Source organism: Conger conger, chromosome 6, assembly GCF_963514075.1.
Source record: "Conger conger chromosome 6, fConCon1.1, whole genome shotgun sequence".
NCBI lineage: Eukaryota > Metazoa > Chordata > Actinopteri > Anguilliformes > Congridae > Conger > Conger conger.
This window is the reverse complement of record NC_083765.1, coordinates 12,003,778-12,025,244: the sequence shown is the minus strand read 5'-3', so window position 1 is coordinate 12,025,244 and position 21,467 is coordinate 12,003,778. Positions and strand designations below refer to the sequence as shown.

Below are 21,467 nucleotides of genomic sequence, written 5' to 3'. Positions count from 1 at the left end.
ATTGGTCAGTTATACAGGATTTGAGAGCCTTAGATGGGTGTCTTTCATATTAAGTGCCAGTTTTAAGAGTAGGTAGATTTTGGATGTGAATAATTGGACTCCAGGTGGGTGGGGCCTCACAATTGAATGCCTGTGATCTCTCACTCATGCCCGTCTACAGAGATATGCAGAGCTACTGCACAACAAAAGATATAAAGAGATGCACTGTGCTTTTAACACTGCATAGCAGGCAATATGATTACTTAGGCTCTCTCTAAATACTCATTAAAATACATGTTGTAGTTCATTTCTATGACAGTATCAGACAGTTGTCTGGCCATACTTCAATAATGCTCATCGATTGCATTCCTTCCCAATGTCTTTTTATTTATTCTTTTGTATTTGCCGGAATTTAGCCACAAAATTTCACTGAGCAAATCAGATAAAAATGCAATCTCATAGTTCCCCAGTCATGGTGGCATTTGAAGATGAGACATTAAAGCAGAAACAGGCTTTAATGTGTCTGGCCTCTCCAGAGTTCTGAATTAAACATGGCATGTTTAAGCAGCTGGTATACCAGGCCCTGTTATACCACTTTACCCTACGGTAGGGCAGGTCCTTCTCCATCTGTCATGCTTTCAGATATGACAAAGCAGCAGTGTTCTCGCAGGAAGCAGCAGTGTTCTCTCAGGAAGTGACAGTGTTCTTGCAGGAAGCAGCAGTGTTCTCACAGGAAGTGGCAGTGTTCTCTCAGGAAGTGACAGTGTTCTCGCAGGAAGCAGCAGTGTTCTCACAGGAAGTGGCAGTGTTCTCTCAGGAAGCAACAGTGTTCTCACAGGAAGTGGCAGTGTTCTCTCAGGAAGCAACAGTGTTCTCAGAGGAAGCAGCAGTGTTCTCTCAGGAAGTGGCAGTGTTCTCACAGGAAGCAACAGTGTTCTCACAGGAAGCAGCAGTGTTCTCTCAGGAAGCAGCAGTGTTCTCACAGGGAGCAGCAGTGTTCTCCATGTGGAAGGTTCATCCAACTGGAAGGTTTACCTTTGGAAGTTGACAGAAGGATAGTCTTTGCACTGTGCAGTTATTTCCCCCAGGGATAATGATGGAAACAAATACATCCCTCACACAAGCTGTGTAAGCCAGGCAGCCCTGGCCTTTATAACTCACAGAAGATCAGAGATGGTGGTAGAACCCCTCAGGATTGACGACACGCCCAGTTCAAAGGTCTACCTGCACCCTGTGTATGGGACTCACTGCAGAGAGCCTCCGGTTCTCTGTTGGAGTCACTGTAGAGGTACGGTAGTGAAGTTGTGAACATGCTCCTGAGTGGTTGTGTGAGTTGATTGCTAGGACAGTGGTACTGGGAAATGACAGGGTCAGTGGTTCAGCGGTTTCTCTCTCTTCCACGCACACACTCAGCCTGGATTACAGTGTTTTTGCACTCTAGTGTCACATGACCTGGCTCGTTTCCTTGATGGTGTCTGTCGGCTCTCCAGCGGCAAGTCCATCATCATCTCCTGGACACAAGAGGAGAGGAAGGCTCCTAAGCACACCCTAAGGGCTGTTTTATGTTTCTGCGAAGTACACGTAAATGTTAGTTAATGTTAGTTAAATAATTAAATATAAAAAACATTTGATACCTTATACCAGAAATTGTATTATGTAGTCTGTTCACGAGTGCCACAAGACAAATCGCGAAAACTACACAAACTATGGCGAACGACAGACTACGCAAAAGTATAAAACAGCCTTCAGACTGTCTGTGGCTCCAGACAGAACAAGGCCTGCCCTGAATCTGCCCCCGAAAGCCAACATCAGACAGTGCATGTGCCTGGTGGTGGGGGGGGGGAGTAACATGGGGTCACTATCCCGTGACGCATCATCCAGACAAACACACGCACGGAGGCAGGCAGTGCCAGTCCGTACCGGGCTTTCCTCAGACTCTGCAGGGCACTGTGCTGTCCCACATTCTGCCCACAGCTCAGTCATGAACCTCAACACTCCCATCTACTGCGGCAGCCCCAGTGTAGCAGTACGGAAGAGGGCAGAAGTACCCTGGTAAAACAGTAGGCAGTGTGTAATGGTGAGAATGGTTCAGCTTGCTGGAGCAGGCTAATAAATCTCTGAAAAACGAAAACAAAACTTTGTGCTCAAATTTGTAGGATGTCAAATAGGTCCAACGATATGAATATGAATATGAAGTGAGGTTGGAAATTCTGGTTTGATTCTCTGGCGCTATATAATATTATGTTCCTGAGAGAGTTGCTCTCAATGCTCTCTGTTTTTGCTCTCTATGCCCATAGATGTGAACTCTATGGGCATATTGTGTTATTGTTCTTGTTCATGCCAACTCCGATCCTCACTGCTGATAGAGAATTCTGTCAGAATTCATGCTTGTGTAAATGCCTTCATAAAGAATAATGCTGCGGGGGTTCTTTGTGTCTTGTACACACAGCAAAGACAAATACACAGTTTAACAGTAGTTATGCCCCGGGTGCTTGTTATGAGTGATGCCTGACTGCAGTGCAAGTCAGTGTGATCACTGCAAAAACAAATCTGTCTTGTAATGAGACTTTTTCTTATTTTTTTCTCTCAAGTAGAAAATATTAGCCTGTTTTAGGTTACTGTGTGCTGATCATTGTGCAAAATTATACATTATATAAACTGGTCTCGGCTGAAGGGTCGGCTCCAGGGTCTGAGGGTCTGATCCCAGGGTCGGATCCAGGGTCGAATCCGAATTGGCTTCACGTTCCTCAGGGATATGGGAGGCAATCAATGCGGATTAGTCTGATGGACATAGTTTGTGGTCTGTTTTTAGATAGCTACAATGTGTCAGAATCGTGGGCAGAGGAAACACTCGCAGACTCAGGAACAAGGTACACGGCAGGCTTTAATCAGGGTTGACAGAAAAAATGTTCAAGGCACGACAGAACAGGGCAACACGGGCAAACTGTATTATAGTTGAGTCCAGGCAACGGGCGACAATTCAAACAGGGTACTACTAGACAACGAAAAGCAGGTTAGACAAGTACCACAGAGGAAATGCACATATCGTGTGGGGGGGGGGGGGCAGAAACACGTAACAGGAAGAAAGGGAAAACATGTAACAGAGCATGAACACAGAGGACACAGGGAAACAGGGAAACGGAGGAGAACTAACACAGAGACAAGGGACGTGACAAGGTAAACACGACAAGAACAATACTTATTTCATGCAAGAATACGATAATAAATTTATAAAATTTATATGATGTTTTTATTGTGGATTATTTTGTGATATTCTGTCTCTCAATGTTAAAATGTACCTATGATTAAAATTCTACACAGTTCCATTCTTTGTAAGTGGGCAAACCTACAAAATCAGCAAGGGATCAAATAATTATTGCTCCCAATGTATGTCACACTTGGCACCCCATGAAAATGCTTGTTGAGATTGACTTTTGGGTTTTTTCTATTTAATGCACTGCCAGAACATATCTTGGTGATGAGATTCATGTTCTTTTAAATGACAATCATACTAACATATCTGTAGTGTAGCTGAGAATCGATATGTTTGTAGTTTACGCCTGCGCCTATAGTAGTACAGTAATATGCCCGTAGATAATGGCAATATATCTGCAGTTATATTAATACTGTGCTCTCTAGCTTGGCTACTGCAGCTCGGCATCCAGTCGAGACTTTATCTCTTTAAAGGCGCAGTTGGTAAGATGTTTTCCTTGAGGAATTGAGGCAGTGCTGGTACAGAGTGTGCTCAGGGAGGCGTATAAAGAGGCAGGGCTTGAGGTGAAGCATGCTTTCTAGAGGGCATTTTATTGTTTGCTCACAGGCTTGATTTGACCAAACTTGTCCTTTGCCTCATTAGTCAATGTAATAGAGCTACAGTATATAAGATGAATAAGACCCGACTATTCTTGAGTGATCAACTCCCTGCCATAACGGTAGGTATAGCATCCTATGAGCCAGAGCTGTTGAGTTGAGGAGCCCTTTAACTGCAGAGCTGTTGGACCCATTTTGAGTGGTTTACCTGGAGACCTAGTTACTCTCATTTAGAGCTGTTTAACAGCGCAGCTGTATAGACCCATTTACAACCGTTTAGCGGCAGAGCTGAACGCTTTACCTGCAGGGCTGCTTTAGTTGCTTTATATGCAGCGTAAGGCCTAAATCTAATCCCTCTGAGCCCCAACTGGGATAAACCTGCTGATTCATTGAAGGGCTACAGTACAGTATGATGGGGGTGAAGAGAACAGTGATATGGTTATGTCACAGCTATTTTCCATCTGACTGAATTATAGATTACAACCACTGATCTTTTTGATGAAAATAAAAACCTATGGTCAGGATGATTCAGCAGAAGTTGGGGGTAGACTTCTATCGCTGTCAGCCCAGCCAAAGTTACCGTGTGGTTCTGTTCAGATCATAATCAGTGAAAGTAAAAGTAAATGAACTGAAAATGAGAAACTGACATGGGATATCAGTGTTGGCTTTTTTTAATGTTATGTGATAAGGCCTTCCTGAACACTTCTCAATGGTAATGCGTGAGAGTTGGTTGGCTGGCTGTGTTAACTGGTTAGAGTAATGTGTGAGAGTTCGGTTTGTGTTAACTGGTATGGTGCTGTAGATGAGTTCACTGCTGTGCTAACTGATTCAATGCTCTACGAGGGTTAATCTCAGCAGGTATTTAGAACTGAGCAGTGTGTGAGTGTTACATGGACGCTACACAACAATAAACAAAACACAAATCACTGTGAAAATCAGAATGAGGAAGGTAGTTTTTGCTTGATTCTGATGAGAGGCAATGGCTGGAAAATGGTCATTTAATTTATGAAAGAAATGTAGGGTTGCCAACTGTCAGCCAAATAAGATACGCTTTCTCCCATATTTTCTGTATGTCCTGCAAATTTGACCTGCCATCCATGAATTATCGTGACACACAATAAAATATAAAACAGTGACGGAACCAAGCTGTTGCACGGCTCTCCTCCTACCAAATGTCCCAGTGGTTACCGTGTCCTGCATATGTAAAACATTTGATAACCCACACCTCAATTTGGAGTCATGTGCTATGTCCCATATTTGAACACGGCTGTACTGTCAACACTAAACAGATGTTCCATCACCCTTTTCCAAAATAAATCAATACGTATAATACGTCTGTCTTTCCTTTGTTCAGGCCCTGCTCTCCAGATTACATTTGCTGCTGCACTATAATCGATAAAGAACAAATAGGTGTGTAGAGTTTGGTACACATGCTCAATAGCATGTTCCGCGGTCATTAATCTTAAAATGTAATTGGTACCTTTCCATCAACATGTCTGTTTTCGCACCTTCTGCCATCAACTGCCACTTAATTCTACAGGAACATTTCACAACAGAAAAAGTACATCTTTCACTCACAGTGTAATACTCTGTGACAGGTAAATGGTGCTCTCTATCCTCCCCTGTGGAACAGTCATTCAAGCCTAAGAAAACAACGGGATGAATGTTTTGTTGATCACTGTATTGAAGCTTTGTTGCAACTGGACAGAGTGATTAGAATAAGGGTCGTAGAGTCACATGACAAGGCCAGAGGTCAGCATTGGTCCTCAAATTTGGTTTAGCCTTAGTAGGCATACACCACATTTACTAATGTTTATCCAGGAAAGATGTACAACGCATACAGGATTTCAAGTGTCCCATTTTGCGAGTAACTGGAAAACACAATGAAATCAGGTCACACATGAATAATTGAATAAATTGATGCTAATGAAGAAGCTGAATTTAGGTTGAGCTAAGCAAATGAAATGGTACTATAAGCCTCTAAGTGTAATTCTATGCTTGTTGTACCATACTGTACCATACATACAGTATAAATGTGTTGATAGTATAGCATCATGGCGGATATCATTGTTCAAAATAAAACTAAATATTGAGCAGCTTAATTCTTCCTCTGATTGCACATTTTAGTTCAAGTGAGGCTGGACACACAGCCCCCTTTCTTTCCTGTTAAGTGTGGAAAATAAAAGTTGTTTCTTCTCCCTGTGATTCTTGTTAACAGAAGAGCTTTGCACTAAATTGTCTCTGGTTTTTAAATTGCTTTTAGTCATACTTGTGAAACAGTTTGTACCTGTGAGTTTTGTTATTTTCACAATTACTTCCATCTGTCATCGCAAAGATTGCCACCAAAAGGATTTATTAAAAGTTCTCTACATTACTCACTAAACTGATTTTTATTCAAGCTAAAAGGTCGGACTACTCTAAATGAGCAGCAAGTGGACTTCTATTAAATGCTTTTTCTCTTTTCCTACAGCTGTACTAAGATACCTTTCCTGTGTTTATACTGGGAAAAATCTATAATGTTCTGTTTAAAAGGATTTAATTTGTCAGTCATTTTTAATACTTGCCACTGGGGTTTTCTGATATTTCAGTTTTAGTGTCTGTTTTCTCTTGGCCCAAATCGTTTTTTCTGTTCATTGAAGTGCATCACAGGGCACACACACCATTCACTCACACACTCATACCCACAGGCAACTTAGACTCTCCAATCAGCCTAATCTCTATGTCTTTGGACTGTGGGAGGAAACCGGAGTACCCGGAGGGTACCCACTCAAGTACGGGGAGAACATGCAAACTCCACACAGAGAGGCCCCGGTCGACGGGGATTCGAACCCAGGACCTCCTTGCTGTGAGGCGGCATTGCTACCCACTGCACCATCCATAGTTCATGGCCCTCTACTGGAATTCTACTAGAATAATCAAGTAATATTCACAAGAAAAACGTTTGTGCAGAAGCTGCACAAACTTTTTTTGCAGATGGTCACTTAGATTTTACCTCGACTTTCAAATTCCATAAATGTTAAATTTCAGATTGAAGTTTGAAAAATAAAACTTTTTTTAAGTTTTAATAAGGACTATTCATTATGTGCATAAGTGATGAAATGGAAGTCCTTTCACACAGAACAAATTGCTCAGTCATGTTGTTGCGAGGTCAAAGGAGCATTGTGAATATCTTATGCTTCAGTAGGCTTTCAGTCCATCTGGAGTGTATTTGCCCTCCTCCATGTCATGTTGGGCAGCCAGGGTAATGCCTCGGGTGTGTCTGAATAACATTGTCACTTTAAAAATTGTACGTCTCTCTGGATAAGCGACGAGTCTACTAAATTAATGTAATATAATATAATGTAATGTGAGAACAATTCTATTCCTTTTGTGCTTGTCACATATGCATTTGTGCTTGTCACATATGCACCTCCTGCTCATTTCATGAGCTGCTGGCTGTGTGTATTAAAGACAGGAATGGGAACTGATCTCTTTAGCTGGCTTACACAAATGCATCAATACACTCCAGCAGAACCCAAAGACATATTAGCATGCGGTGCTTGGAGCTGACGCTTTATTTGTCGGTAGGGGGCAGGAAATCAGTTATGAAGGAGAAGGTGGTTGTTTTAGTGTTGGGAGTACACTATTTTCACTCTGATATTAATGCATTGGCCTGTTTCATCTCTGTACTGCTGGGTGTTTCCTAGCCCTTTGATAAACCAGGAGGGAGTGCAGGCAATGGCCTGAATCTGATGCAATCTTACCATATATTTTAAAAACTATTTTTATAGACAAGTATATTTAAAAGAGTACATTGATTTCTCTACCCTGGTCTAATGGATAGGGTTATTCTAATGCTAAATAATACATGTGTTAACTGTGTAGAACAGAAAAAAATATATCAATAAAATACAATTTACATTTACATTTACATTTTAGTCATTTGGCAGACGCTTTTAATCCAAAGCGACTTACAAGTGCATAGGTTCTACCATAAGTCAGAGCATCACATCCAGAAACTAGCAAAATACACAGGAAATGCTGTTCTAAACATAGTTGTCATCAGAAGTTTTTTTTTTTTTTTTTTTTTTTGGGGGGGGGTTAGACAAGGATAGGGATATCAGAAAGGAGGGGCAGGGGAAATCAGGGGGGAGGACTAAGGTAGAGTTTGAAAAGGTGGGTTTTGAGTCTGCGTCAAAATAGGGGGAGGGATTCTGCTGTTCTGACAGTGGTAGGCAGGTCATTCCACCACTGAGGAACCAGAACTGAAAACAGGCGTGAACGTGCAGCTCGACCACCAGGTGCACGTAGAGAGGGAACCGTAAGGCGACCAGAGCTGGCAGACCGGAGTGGTCTAGCTGGGGAGTAGGGAGTGATCAGGGATTGTATGTAAGGTGGGGCAGTCCCCTTAGCAGCCTGAAATGCCAACACTAGGGCCTTGAAACGGATGCGTGCGGCAATGGGAAGCCAGTGGAGGCCAATGAGAAGCGGGGTGACATGAGCCGACCTGGGCTGATTGGTGATCAGGCGGGCTGCAGCATTCTGGACCAGCTGGAGGGGCTTGATGGCACATGCTGGGAGACCGGCTAGGAGGGAGTTGCAGTAATCCAGGCGGGAAATGACGAGCGCCTGGACTAGGAGCTGGGTGGCTTTCTCAGTCAGGAGATGACGGATACGGCGTATATTATACAGAAAGAACCTGCAGGTTCTGGCAGTGGAGGATACTTGTGGAGCCAGGGTGAGGCAGTTATCAAGAGTCACCCCAAGACTCTTTGCCGTACGGGAGGAGGAAACTACAAAGTCCTCAACAGTCAATGAGAGGTCGATTGACGGAGAGGACTTAGCAGGGATGTAGAGAAGCTCAGTTTTGGCAAGGTTGAGCTTCAGGTGATGGGAAGTCATCCACGCAGAGATATCAGCCAAGCAGGCAGAGATCCGTGTGGTGATTTGGGTGTCGGGGGGGAAGGAAATGAAGAGTTGGGTGTCATCAGCGTAGGAGTGATAAGAAAAGCCGTGGGAAGAGATAACAGAACCAAGAGACATGGTGTATAGCGAGAAGAGGAGAGGCCCAAGAACCGAGCCCTGCGGGACTCCAGTTCGTAGGGGGTGAGGGTCAGAGACTGCGCCCCTCCAAGTCACCTGGTAGGAGCGACCAGAGAGGTAGGAGGAAAACCAAGCGAGTGCAGAACCTGTGACACCCATCCCAGACAGCGATGAGAGCAGAATCTCATGGTTGACTGTATCGAAGGCGGCTGATAGGTCGAGGAAGATGAGGACAGAGGAGAGGGATTTTGCTTTAGCAGAGTGGTGTAGGGGTCCTCGCACGGGACTCCAAATTATGTAGGGTCCTTGCACGGGCCGCCAAATAACGCAGGGATTTTACTCTCTACGAAACCGGGGCGCCAGTTAAACGTTGTGTTGCAGTATAACTGCGAAAAGTAATCAGTCTCATAAAATTACTGTTATCAGAAATATCCAACCACAAATATAGTATTTCAATTAATTAAAATAACCAATATTAATGATTGAACATACCGATAACCTGAAGGTTGGAAGTTCTTCGAAAGACTGCTTTAACTCGGCTCTCATGTCTATGCGATTCCAAAACGGACACCGGGGTTTAATAAAATATATTTATTAAACAAACATACAAACACATAACAGATAAACTAACGGGAAGTTAGTAAGGAAATTTAGTTTGGTATGTGTGTGTGCGTGTGTGCCGCGCGCAAGCGCGCGTGTCGCTAGAGTTCTGGGTGTGGTAATGAGTTAGAGTTAGCTGTGAGAAGGGACTACTTGCGTAGTTTTACTCTATATATGCGCAAAAGACGGCGAATCAATTCACGTACATATATATGTAGCTAACCAAACACATTACAATGGTTGGATGGTAAATATTGAAACACAGATTCACAAAAACAGTTAAGACTAAACTAAACACTGGCTATGCCTGAATGTTTGTTTTCTTACTGAGTCCATACGCATTGCTGGATCCAAAAGACATGCTGTCCTTGTAGAAGCGGCGATGGTGCTGTGAATGGTGTCCGAGCGCGTTGTCGTCTGATCCGCTGGTCCTTTTCCAGGTGTAAAAGTTCGTTGCTGTTTCGTTGTTGGGCTTTATTGGGGTAAACTGATGTAGCGTTCCGCGTACAACAATTTCCACTCACTATAGGCCACGTAGTTACCGCGAGGTAACTGGGTGTGTCCGTAGGCCTGGTAGTGCGCTGTGCAGCATTCAGCCTCTGTCCGAGTCTCGGAGCAGATGAGCTGAAGCGACTGGCCAAAAGGGGTGCGTCGAAGAGAAGAAGCAGAAGAACAGAAGAAGCAGAAGAGAGATCCCAAGAACGTGTCTTGCTCTTATACGGGACCGTTTATTGCTCCCGCCATTACGGGATTGGCTGAACCAAGTTAGACGTCATTCGTGGTGGACGTCGCAGAATTCTCCTGTGGGAATGTGGAAGTTGTAGTCCCTACATCCCCCCTGTGGTCTCAGGATGCGGCTGAAGCCAGTGTTCCTCGAGAGCACAAAAGTCAGTTCACAGTCCACAGGTCAAGTACATTGGGTCGGTAACACAGTTCACAATTGACTGACAAACATCCAGGCATTTATCAACAATTAACTAAACTGGTCTAAAACACATGATACAAACAATGTGAAACACTAAGGTCGAACAGTGAATACATTGTCACAAAACATGAGAAACCTTGGTGAAAGGGTTAGTCGTTTTGTTAGTTCAGGTGTTTTGTTAGTTATTGGATGGTGTCCAGAAGGTGGAGCACCAACAGGAATGACCCAGCCATGAAAATGTTCAGATGATGTAGGGGTCTAGGATGGAGAGGCTGTAGCCTTTTTGGAAGTCTTGTTCAGACTGACCAATTGTTCTAGTCCCTACAGTCAGGTTGCTGATGAGGGTTGTCATCTGAAATATGTGGGGGCATTTTCAAATTAGGGCAGCTTTCTGTATCCAAGCTTAACCTTATGGCTGTGTCATCAGGAAGGAAATGGAGAGGTGGTCTCATTTCTAAATGATGTGGTAAGCTCACAAGTGGTCTTGTCTTGCTTGGGGAAGAGGTGGTGTAAGGCACACTGGGGTGTGGCAATATACTTGTAAAGATTACACTGTAGTTTCTACATGCAATACTTTACGATGGTTCAGTAGGTGTAGAAAGAAGCAATGAACGTTTATGAGTTATAGCAGGTGTCGGATTTAACTCTACAGTACCTACTTACGATCTGCGTTTGCTGCTGCTACATGCAAATCTAAGTGGCTGCTATAAACTACCAGTTTATTTTGCCACCCCCCTTTGGTAGGAAAGGTGTGCAAAAGAAAGTGGTCAAAGCTTCAGCTGGGAGTCTGCCTGTGAGGAGACCACGGCTATAGATCAGTCTTATTCAACGTCTTTTGATGGAGGTTGAACAAGACCAGATAGCTCTTTGGAGTGGTTACTCAAGGCATACACACTACTGAACAAAGATTAGAGGCTTTAGTTGTCCTCAGAGGAACTGAAGAAGCTCTCTTCAGACAAGGTATCTTCCCTATCAGAGTCATGCTGGTGACTCTGAGGCTTGGGCCTACCGGGTCGGTCTTCTCTCCAATTCCGGCTGGAATCAGAGTGTGAGAAGCGACCACGGTGGCTCTTAACCGGGAACTTACTCACATGCCGTTGTTTTGAGCCATTAGATTTTAATGGGGCAACTTGGGAAGTGCCGGCGGGCTTGGTTGGAACAACGTGCTCAGCTGTTTCCAATACCTCGTTCCTGGGCACAATCCTTAAAGTGTCCCAGACCATTTGGGCTTCATTTCTTAATTCAAGGGCTGAGTGTTGGCCCCTTGAAAACAGTGAAACATGAGTTCGGACACAGGGGTGCAGGTTGTGCACAAAAAGGGATTTGAAGGCTTGATCTTCATCTAAGCCTGGTCCGTTTCTGCCCTGGAAAAAAGCATGTTTAAGTCGTTGGTAAAAGTCTTTTGGTCTTTCTGTACGGCTATGTTTAACCTCCACAGATTTGATCATGGCTGTGGCCTGATCAAACCGTGGCAGGTACTCAGCTACCAACGCTTCACAAACCTTGGGATAGCTGGAACGAACCTGTGGTGGAAGTTGTTCCATAAATGTATGGATCTCTCTGGTAGAGGTTTTCCATACAAGTCGGACCTTTTCTCGATCGGTTGCCCTGGGCAGATCCGAGAGACAGTTGTCAACTTCTCTCAAGTAACTCTGAATGTTATATTTGGAGTCCTTGGGGTCAAATGTGTGGACATACTTCGCCATGGCCTCTAGCTCCTCAAAGCGAAGACCCTGTGAAGTTGCACTCGTCTGCCTGTTTGGAGAAGGAGAGACTGAAATCACATTTGAATGTGAATGCGTTTCATGCAGAGCTCGACGTCCTCGGTTTGGTTTAGGGGGTGGAGCTACAAAACTGTCATTCTCACAATGGTTGGCAGAAGATGAATTGTCGCTGTCAGTGTACTGTACAGAGCTGTCACCTATCCTCTCAGTTATAAAGGGAAAGCTAGCGGGATTAGCGTTGCTTTTTGTGTGCCCAATTAATAACGTTAGATCTCCTCTACCGTGTCCACGGGAGGGTTCCCTGACCTCCTCATGAGAGGGGTGGGCATGGAAGGTGCAGTCCTGTACTTGCCTGACTGTTTCTCCCTTGCGGAGATGGACCACCGTTGGGACGGAGTCCCCCCTTTCCCTCTCCAGGGAAGAGGTGGGCAAACCATTGCATGGGTGGTCAACAGCACTGCAATCTGAGGAGACTGACGAGTCTCCATCAGAGCAAGCTGTGGAACCGGGATCTGACAAACCCGAATCAATTTGTGACCCCCCTTCCCCCGCCTTGTGGTGTAAGGAGGAAGCAGGAGAAGCTGGAGTTGGGCAAGCCTGAGAGAGCAGGCTTACAGAAGAGAGTGGATGTGGTAGCTTGTGGCATCCACTCTTCAACTGAAATAATTCCTCTCTGTAGGAACAAAGATCTGATTCGGCTGAATGCAGATCACGCAAGTATTGTACTGCTTTCTTGCCAACAGTTTGAAGCTCAAGTAAAACACTGGTGTGTTGTCCTTTGAGGTATGCCATCTCTGATTCTAAGTTTTTGTTGCTCTGAAGAGCAAGACTAATCTGTCTGGCAAAATTCAAGACCAGACAACTTAGAATTGGGTCTTTTGAATGGTTGGGGGAGTGACCTTTCTCGTTGATTAATGAGAACATTTCTTTCCTACAATCAGTGAGGTTCATCTGATTCAGGAAAGCTATGTAGCCAGGTGCTAAACCTTGGGCTAAAAAGGAAAGGTACTCATCAATAGATATGGGTTCCATATCTCAAGCCAAATAAAGCTAAAAGCTAAAATCAGTAACTTAAGAGGGTACTCTTGAAGTTAACAATTTGACAAGGGCCCTGAGCTCCTAACAGTTGGCAATGAATTGTTTCCCAATATCACAATCCAACATACAAGTTGTGATGAAGGATAAAGAATTTAAAACGCTCTTTGAATATTCTCTATAACTATAGTACAAGGTAGCTATAGCATCACACAGGGACTCGAGTTGCACTAGCGGTACTGCAATGCAACAACAGCAAAATGAACAAACATATGGCGGATATTCAGACCGTAAAATAGGAACTGTGATGCTGATCACATTAATCCTAAATACCAGAATGTGATTGGTTGAAATTACAATTAAATTTGGATTTAAATGTAAAATTCAATTAATTATTAAAATTACTTTGACAAAGTAATTATAATTAATAATACAGTGCGGCTAATAATACTATTATTGATAATACGTATTATACCGGAAGGTAAATGCCAATCAACAAACTACCGTGTAAGATTACGAATGTAATGCCACAATGTTACACGAGGGGGCAGTATATTGAGAAAGCGGCTCATGCAGGCTTTCAAAAATGGTACAAGGGTGACATCTAGCGGTATTTTCAAAAAATTGCACAGGTGGCAATTTAGCTGAGAAAGAATGCCGAGAATTCGTTCTGGAGTCACGTGACATGAGCCAAAGCTCGTCTTTCTCATGCAGAGCTCCAAATTAGGAAGGGGAATTCGTTATGAAGTCACAAGACATGAAATTTGAGCCAAAGCTAGTCTTCCTCACGCGGGGCGCCAAAATATGTAGGGGTCCTCGCACGGGACTCCAAATTATGTAGGGTCCTTGCACGGGCCGCCAAATAACGCAGGGATTTTACTCTCTACGAAACCGGGGCGCCAGTTAAACGTTGTGTTGCAGTATAACTGCGAAAAGTAATCAGTCTCATAAAATTACTGTTATCAGAAATATCCAACCACAAATATAGTATTTCAATTAATTAAAATAACCAATATTAATGATTGAACATACCGATAACCTGAAGGTTGGAAGTTCTTCGAAAGACTGCTTTAACTCGGCTCTCATGTCTATGCGATTCCAAAACGGACACCGGGGTTTAATAAAATATATTTATTAAACAAACATACAAACACATAACAGATAAACTAACGGGAAGTTAGTAAGGAAATTTAGTTTGGTATGTGTGTGTGCGTGTGTGCCGCGCGCAAGCGCGCGTGTCGCTAGAGTTCTGGGTGTGGTAATGAGTTAGAGTTAGCTGTGAGAAGGGACTACTTGCGTAGTTTTACTCTATATATGCGCAAAAGACGGCGAATCAATTCACGTACATATATATGTAGCTAACCAAACACATTACAATGGTTGGATGGTAAATATTGAAACACAGATTCACAAAAACAGTTAAGACTAAACTAAACACTGGCTATGCCTGAATGTTTGTTTTCTTACTGAGTCCATACGCATTGCTGGATCCAAAAGACATGCTGTCCTTGTAGAAGCGGCGATGGTGCTGTGAATGGTGTCCGAGCGCGTTGTCGTCTGATCCGCTGGTCCTTTTCCAGGTGTAAAAGTTCGTTGCTGTTTCGTTGTTGGGCTTTATTGGGGTAAACTGATGTAGCGTTCCGCGTACAACAATTTCCACTCACTATAGGCCACGTAGTTACCGCGAGGTAACTGGGTGTGTCCGTAGGCCTGGTAGTGCGCTGTGCAGCATTCAGCCTCTGTCCGAGTCTCGGAGCAGATGAGCTGAAGCGACTGGCCAAAAGGGGTGCGTCGAAGAGAAGAAGCAGAAGAACAGAAGAAGCAGAAGAGAGATCCCAAGAACGTGTCTTGCTCTTATACGGGACCGTTTATTGCTCCCGCCATTACGGGATTGGCTGAACCAAGTTAGACGTCATTCGTGGTGGACGTCGCAGAATTCTCCTGTGGGAATGTGGAAGTTGTAGTCCCTACAGTGGAGTGCCTCAGTGACCGCGAGTAGGGCGGTTTCAGTGGAGTGGCCACTCTTGAAGCCAGACTGGTTGGGGTCATGGAGATTGTTGTGGAGAAGATAAGTGGACAGTTGGGAGCAGACCGCCCGTTCCAGGGTTTTAGCGAGAAAGGGAAGAAGAGAGACAGGCCGGTAGTTGTTCAGGGCAGAGGGGTCAAGAGTAGGTTTTTTGAGGAGGGGAGTGACTCTGGCCCTCTTCACGGAAGAGGGCATGGTGCCGGAAGAGAGGGAGGTGTTGATTAGAGAGGAGAGAAAAGGGAGAATGTCCTCAGATATAGATTGTAGGAGGGGAGAGGGGATGGGGTCAAGATGACAGGTGGTTGGGCGGTGGGAAGTAAGGAGTTTCAGTGTGTCGGCGTCAGAGAGGGGAGAAAAGGAGGTTAGGGAGTTGGGGAGGGTAGGAGGGTCAGCAGGGGTGGAGGGTTGGGAGAAGGAATTGCGAATAGCATCGACCTTCTTTTCAAAGAAGGAGATGAAGTCATCAGGTGTGAGTGATGAGGGGGGTGGGGGGGGAGGGGGGGCCAGAAGAGAGGAGAAAGTTGAAAACAGTTTGCGGGGATTAGAGGCGGCCGCGTTAATTTTCGAGTGAAAGAAGGAAGATTTAGCTAGAGAGACAGAGGAATGGAAAGATGATAAGAGGGCATGGAAGGAAGCCATATCACTGGGGAGACAGGACCTTTTCCATTTTCTCTCCGCCGCCCGCAGTTCGGTTCGGACAGCTCGTAGAGCATCAGAAAGCCAAGGACTGGGGGGGAGGCCCAAGCTAGTTTGGTGGTGAGGGGACACAGAGAGTCAAAGGAAGATGAGAGGGAGGACATGAGAGTTGTAGCCGCATCATCGGGAGACAGTCGAGAGAAAGACTCCGCAGATGGTAGGGAGGAGAGGATTGTAGATGAGAGGGTGGAGGAAGACAGGTGGCGTAGGTTCCGTCGACAGGTGACAGTGGATGGTGGGAGAGATGGATGGGTGTTAGAGGAGAGTGGAAGAGAGAAAGAGATGAAGGAGTGGTCAGATATATGGAGTGGTGTTACAGAGAGGTTGGTTGTTGTGCAGCTCCTTGTGAAGATGAGGTCAAGAAGGTTGCCTGCTTTGTGGGTGGGAGGGGAAAGAGTGAGGGTAAGGTCAAAAGAAGAGAGGAGGGAGAGAAAGGTAGACTGGGTGGACTCTGAGTTGAGGTTGAAGTCACCCAGGAGGATCAGGGGGGTGTCATTGACAGGTGAGGAGTTCAGGAGGATGTCCATCTCATCCAAAAAGTTTCCCAGAGGACCCGGGGGGCGATAAACAACAATAACAAACAGTTTGCACGGCAGAGTAACAGAAACCGCATGAAATTCAAAAGAGGAGAAGGAGAGGGATGAGGAGAAGACACTAGATCTCCATGAGGATGAGATTAGGAGACCTGTGCCACCTCCTCTGCCAGAGGATCTGGGTGTGTGGGAAAAAGAGAAGGCAGAGGAAAGGGCAGCCGGGGTGGCCGTGTTCTCTGGTGAGAGCCACGTTTCAATTAAAGCAAGAAAGTCAAGGTTGAGGTGGGAGGCATAGGCAGATATGAAGTCTGCTTTCTGGATGGCGGACTGGCAGTTCCAGAGGCCACCAGCCACACAGAGATCAATACCAGGGGATCTGGGAGGGAAGATGAGGTTAGAGATATTCTGCCCATGTTGGCGGGAGGCGAACCTCCTACCTGACTGGGACCTGGGGAGAGGAGAGAGGACAGGGATGGGAAGGAAACACATGGAGGGAACTAGGGAGGACAAGGGGAATACTACACAGTGGAATGAGGGCAGGCAGCAAAAACAAAATCAAACATCAGGCTCTCGGACAGCCTGGATGGACACCCGTAGATAGACACCCCCGACTTTGTACACCTGCGACTTCGTACGCCGAGGCAAGTAGCCGAGGCTGCCGCACACAGCTGCCGCTGGTGCGCTACACAACTGCTTAAATAACACTGACGCCGAATACAGAAAATGCAACCAACCCACTGCAGAACAATAATGCACACTGAAGTGAGTTTAGGTGTGCCAGTACTAATAGCCTGAGCAGGGTGCAAAGTATTGGCTCCTCCTACAACAAAAGCTGTGGCCTGCCAGCCAGTAAAACAATAGCCTAACTTAATAGCCTAGCTTACCTGAGAGAAACAAACACCTAACCCAGTTTCACTGAATCTAAATAAACACCACTTGTAATAGCTAACAAACAAACAAGTACACAACAGAACACTATAGTGACAACTAAACTGAATTTAGAATCAGCAAGCAAACAAATAATACTTAACTAATCCAGGAGAAAATGCAACCAACCCACTGCAGAACAATAATGCACACTGTGTGTTATGTTGTTATTTTGGAAAAGTGAAGTGGGTACTGTGTGCTCTATGCCTGTGTACATCAATAGAGGGGCAGTATTTTCTTGGCCTGCATGCATCATATTGTGTTGACATTGTCAGTGTCAAATGTAAATCTATGACTATTTATTTTACTCATTGTTAAATGTCATATGTTAAATTATGGTGATTTAATAGTTCTTTAGTATGGTGCTTAGTGATTATTCTATGTGGTTATATGATTTTAGCAGTCGCTGGTGGCACAGGCAGAAGGCACAGTATTTGACTGCTCAATGAATACAGACAAAAATACACATGCTCTTATAGCTTCATTGAATCTTTTTTTCAGTGACCCTCAGCAGTTTGAACCATTACATTGATTTCTAGAGCTTTTTGCCATAGGGTAAAATCCTGGGGGAGATTCTTGTATTTCAAGCATTTTTCCTAATTAAAATATGAGCATAATTACTCCAATAAAAGTCCATCTGCGAACTGGCCGCAAATGTAGAGGAAGGCTGTAACTGCTCAAAATGTAAATTGCCATAATAAGAGAATTAGCTGGTTAAATTGATACAATCAATGATTTATCGCATTTTTGTCCTTTAAAATGTAAGTACAGGTGTTGCATTTTATGGCATGTAATAGGAAAAGGGACTGGGGGGGGGGGGGGGCGGGGGGGTGATGGTGTGACGGTGTGACTTTATTTGGCTAATTAACTTTTATGTTCCGGATAACAGAAAAAGAAAACACGTGCACTGAGGCGAGCCTTTTTCGCTTCCCCAGGAAAATGAGCGCTGGACGGGTGCCGTGTCAGGGCTCGCTCTGCGAGTGTTTAAAGAGGGGAATTAATGGCCCTCATTGATATTCACCATCTCAAACTCTGCAGGCTCCCCGCTGCCAAGATCCATCTGGGCTTCATCTCTTTCTCCTCTGTAACCTGGACTGGAGGAACTGCCACATTAATCCATTCATTTAATCACAGCATTCATTATTAACATTTACACATTCATTTTGCCGTATTATTAATGAACATCATTTATACGTTCACATTATATCACTATGAAAAATTATTTATTCATTCGGTCATAGCAGCAGTAATTTTCACTATTATATTTTAGATTTTAGTATTATTAATGTAATAAATTATGAATTCAAAGTAAGTTCTGTTTCACTTGAAGTCAGTCCCTTATGTCTACAATCAAGGCTATTGCGGCTATTGTGCTATACTGTATGCTATGGTGTTTAGGGCAGTAGTGTGCAATAGGGGTTATGACAGTGGGGCAATAATATACTATAGAGGTTAGGGCAGTAGTGTGCTATAGGGGTAGGACAGTAACACAGTAGTTTGCTGTAGGTGTTAGGGACTTTGGCAGTTGTGTGTTATAGGGGTTAGGGCAGTTGGGCAGTAGTGTGCTATTAGGGACTGGGGCAGTTGTGTGTAATAGGGGTTAGGGCAGTTGTGTGTAATAGGGGTTAGGGCAGTTGGGCAGTAGTGTGCTATTAGGGACTGGGGCAGTTGTGTGTGATAGGGGTTAGGGCAGTTGTGTGTGATAGGGGTTAGGGCAGTTGGGCAGTAGTGTGCTATTAGGGACTGGGGCAGTTGTGTGTGATAGGGGTTAGGGCAGTTTGGCAGTAGTGTTTTAGAGTAATAGTGTGCTGTGTGGGACCAATGTTCTCTCATTTTAAAGTCCTATCACATCAAGGAAACACAATTATGTCAAATACAGTATAAAACCTTCCTTGATTTGATACTTTCATTTGATGGGCTGGAATTGAATCCAGATGTCACATGTAGTGTAATTCCATAATGTAATACAATACCAGATTAAGGGCTTTCTTGTTTTCCCCTTTCATTTTTGACTTTCTCTATTCAATGTAGACATCCTAGGGCTTAACATCTAGGCATAATTCTCACTGATCTAAAGAAATGCCAGTCACTTCGTACAGAATTGAATACTGTAATACTGCCTTTTCTCCATGCACAGAATATGAATGGGTGAATTGCATTAGCACAGTATCACAACACATGATGTAAACTATCACGCAAGATTATCTTGTCCTATGTTATGGAAGCTGAAGCAGAATATAAATGGTATTAATTAGTTCTTTACTTTTTTAAACATACATTTTTTTAACTTTTAATTAATATATTAATCAATAATCAAGCAACGCAGTCAGATTTCTGCACAGTATTACAGCATGCTCAGTGTATGATCAGGCTATCTGTTCCCAGCTTCATGTTTGAGAGTTTTAATCGCATGCAAGATTATCGCGTATAAATTGGACCACATGTCCATTAGCAAACATACATTACTGATCAAAATAATTTAAAATAGAAAAAAAAACAAAAAAACATTTTCCACCAGATCAAAACTGTAGTGGATTAATGGACCTCATTCATATTTCAGCTCCTGTACTCCAGTATACTGTAGTGCACACTTAATGCCATCTTAATGCATCAGGCTGCCTCTCAGTCTTGCTTTTTAATGTGACCTGCAATTAATAGTGAAATCCAATGATGTGAGTAATGTTCAACATATAGTACCTCAGATATGGGCCAATTAATCACCTGTGAATCAGAATAAGCCTGACATTTACAGCAAAGATAATGGAATAATTCTAATAAAAAATAACTCCACATGCCAGTAGAATATGTTCTGAAACAGGAAGAAAATTCCAAATTCAATTACAGTTAAAACTGAATTCTCCTGTGGAGATCCAAATGGCCATTGTTATTCATTTATTAATACCGTTTATTTTTTTCCCCCGTTACATGGCCTCATGTAGGGTGACAGACAATATAAAATGATTATGTATATGTAGTGCAGTCAAGAGTAAAGTTTTCAAGGGGAATACTTTTCAATCAAGCTCCATGGACACCTTCTTGGTCCTTCTTGTATCCTCATAACTGTCAAGCATCTTCTTCAACCAGCTGCACTTGAAGTGTACTCTTCCAGTGCACTGACTGTGCAGCTCATGAGCAGTGTACTCTTCCAGTGCACTGACTGTGCAGCTCATGAGCAGTGTACTCTTCCAGTGCACTGACTGTGCAGCTCATGAGCAGTGTACTCTTCCAGTGCGCTGACTGTGCAGCTCATGAGCAGTGGAGTCCGGCAGTGTTTTAAACAGAAGTGCTCCATAACTGAAGGTGCCTCAATAACCTTGTATCACTGAAAATGCTTTATGGTATTTCAGATTTTTCTCTCTTGATCCCAGTTGACTGTGATATGTGGAGGATTAGGGTTGAAAGGCTGCATTAGGGATAAATAGGGGATTAGGATTCCTGTCCATCTAACTGTGACCCTGCCAACCCTCTCTCTCTCATCCTGATGTATCTTTTTTACCAATTTTAAGCTAAGCTACGAACACCATATTCTTTAAACAAAGAAATAGGCGTGGCAACATCAGAAACATGTCATATAGCGAAGCCTGTTTTCCACATCATATTTTGTTGGCTGTTATGCCTAGTTAATTGTGAAAGACTGGCCACTTTGTTATTTGCTTAGTTATTAAAATGATTGAACATATAGTTCATATTACTGTATGAAGACAACCCTTTTTCATAATCATTTTTTTAAACTAAACTCATACAGTATGCATAAGCATTCTTTATTCCTTTGTGTGGAAATAAATGTAGGTCATTTTGTGATTCCAAATGATTGAGGTGGCTGTGCATTGATGCATTTAGGCAGATAGCCCCCTTTCTGGTCTCTGTGATAGAAATAACTGTATGTGTGTGGGAGATTAACCCATCTTTCTATCTCTCTCTCTCTTTCTTTGACAGGAAAAGGAAACCTATGCGTGGGAGATGAACCTATCGCTGTCTTTGTCTCTTTCTCTCTTTTTTCTTCTCTCTCTCTCTGACAGGAAGAGGAGTCCTATGCATGGGAGATTAACCTCTCTCTCTCTCCCTCTCTCTCTCGGGCAGGAGGACGGGCCGTATGCGTGGGAGGAGGGGAGAAGGGACTTGTCAGAGATCCGGAAGTTCCTTGGACAGAAACAGAACAAATTGCCATGGAAACCAGAGGTAAGGTGGCT

At 43.8% G+C, this 21,467-nt stretch overlaps 1 protein-coding gene across 1 annotated transcript in view; it reads left to right on the top strand.

Annotated features, from left to right (window-relative positions):
• Positions 1-21,467, top strand: part of LOC133130568 (N-acetyl-beta-glucosaminyl-glycoprotein 4-beta-N-acetylgalactosaminyltransferase 1-like) — a 98,034-nt gene that overhangs the window by 34,250 nt on the left and 42,317 nt on the right. Inside the window, exon 4 of the mRNA XM_061245232.1 lies at positions 21,358-21,456. Within this exon, the coding sequence (XP_061101216.1) occupies positions 21,358-21,456 (99 nt within the window). The remainder of the gene's footprint in view (positions 1-21,357; positions 21,457-21,467) is intronic.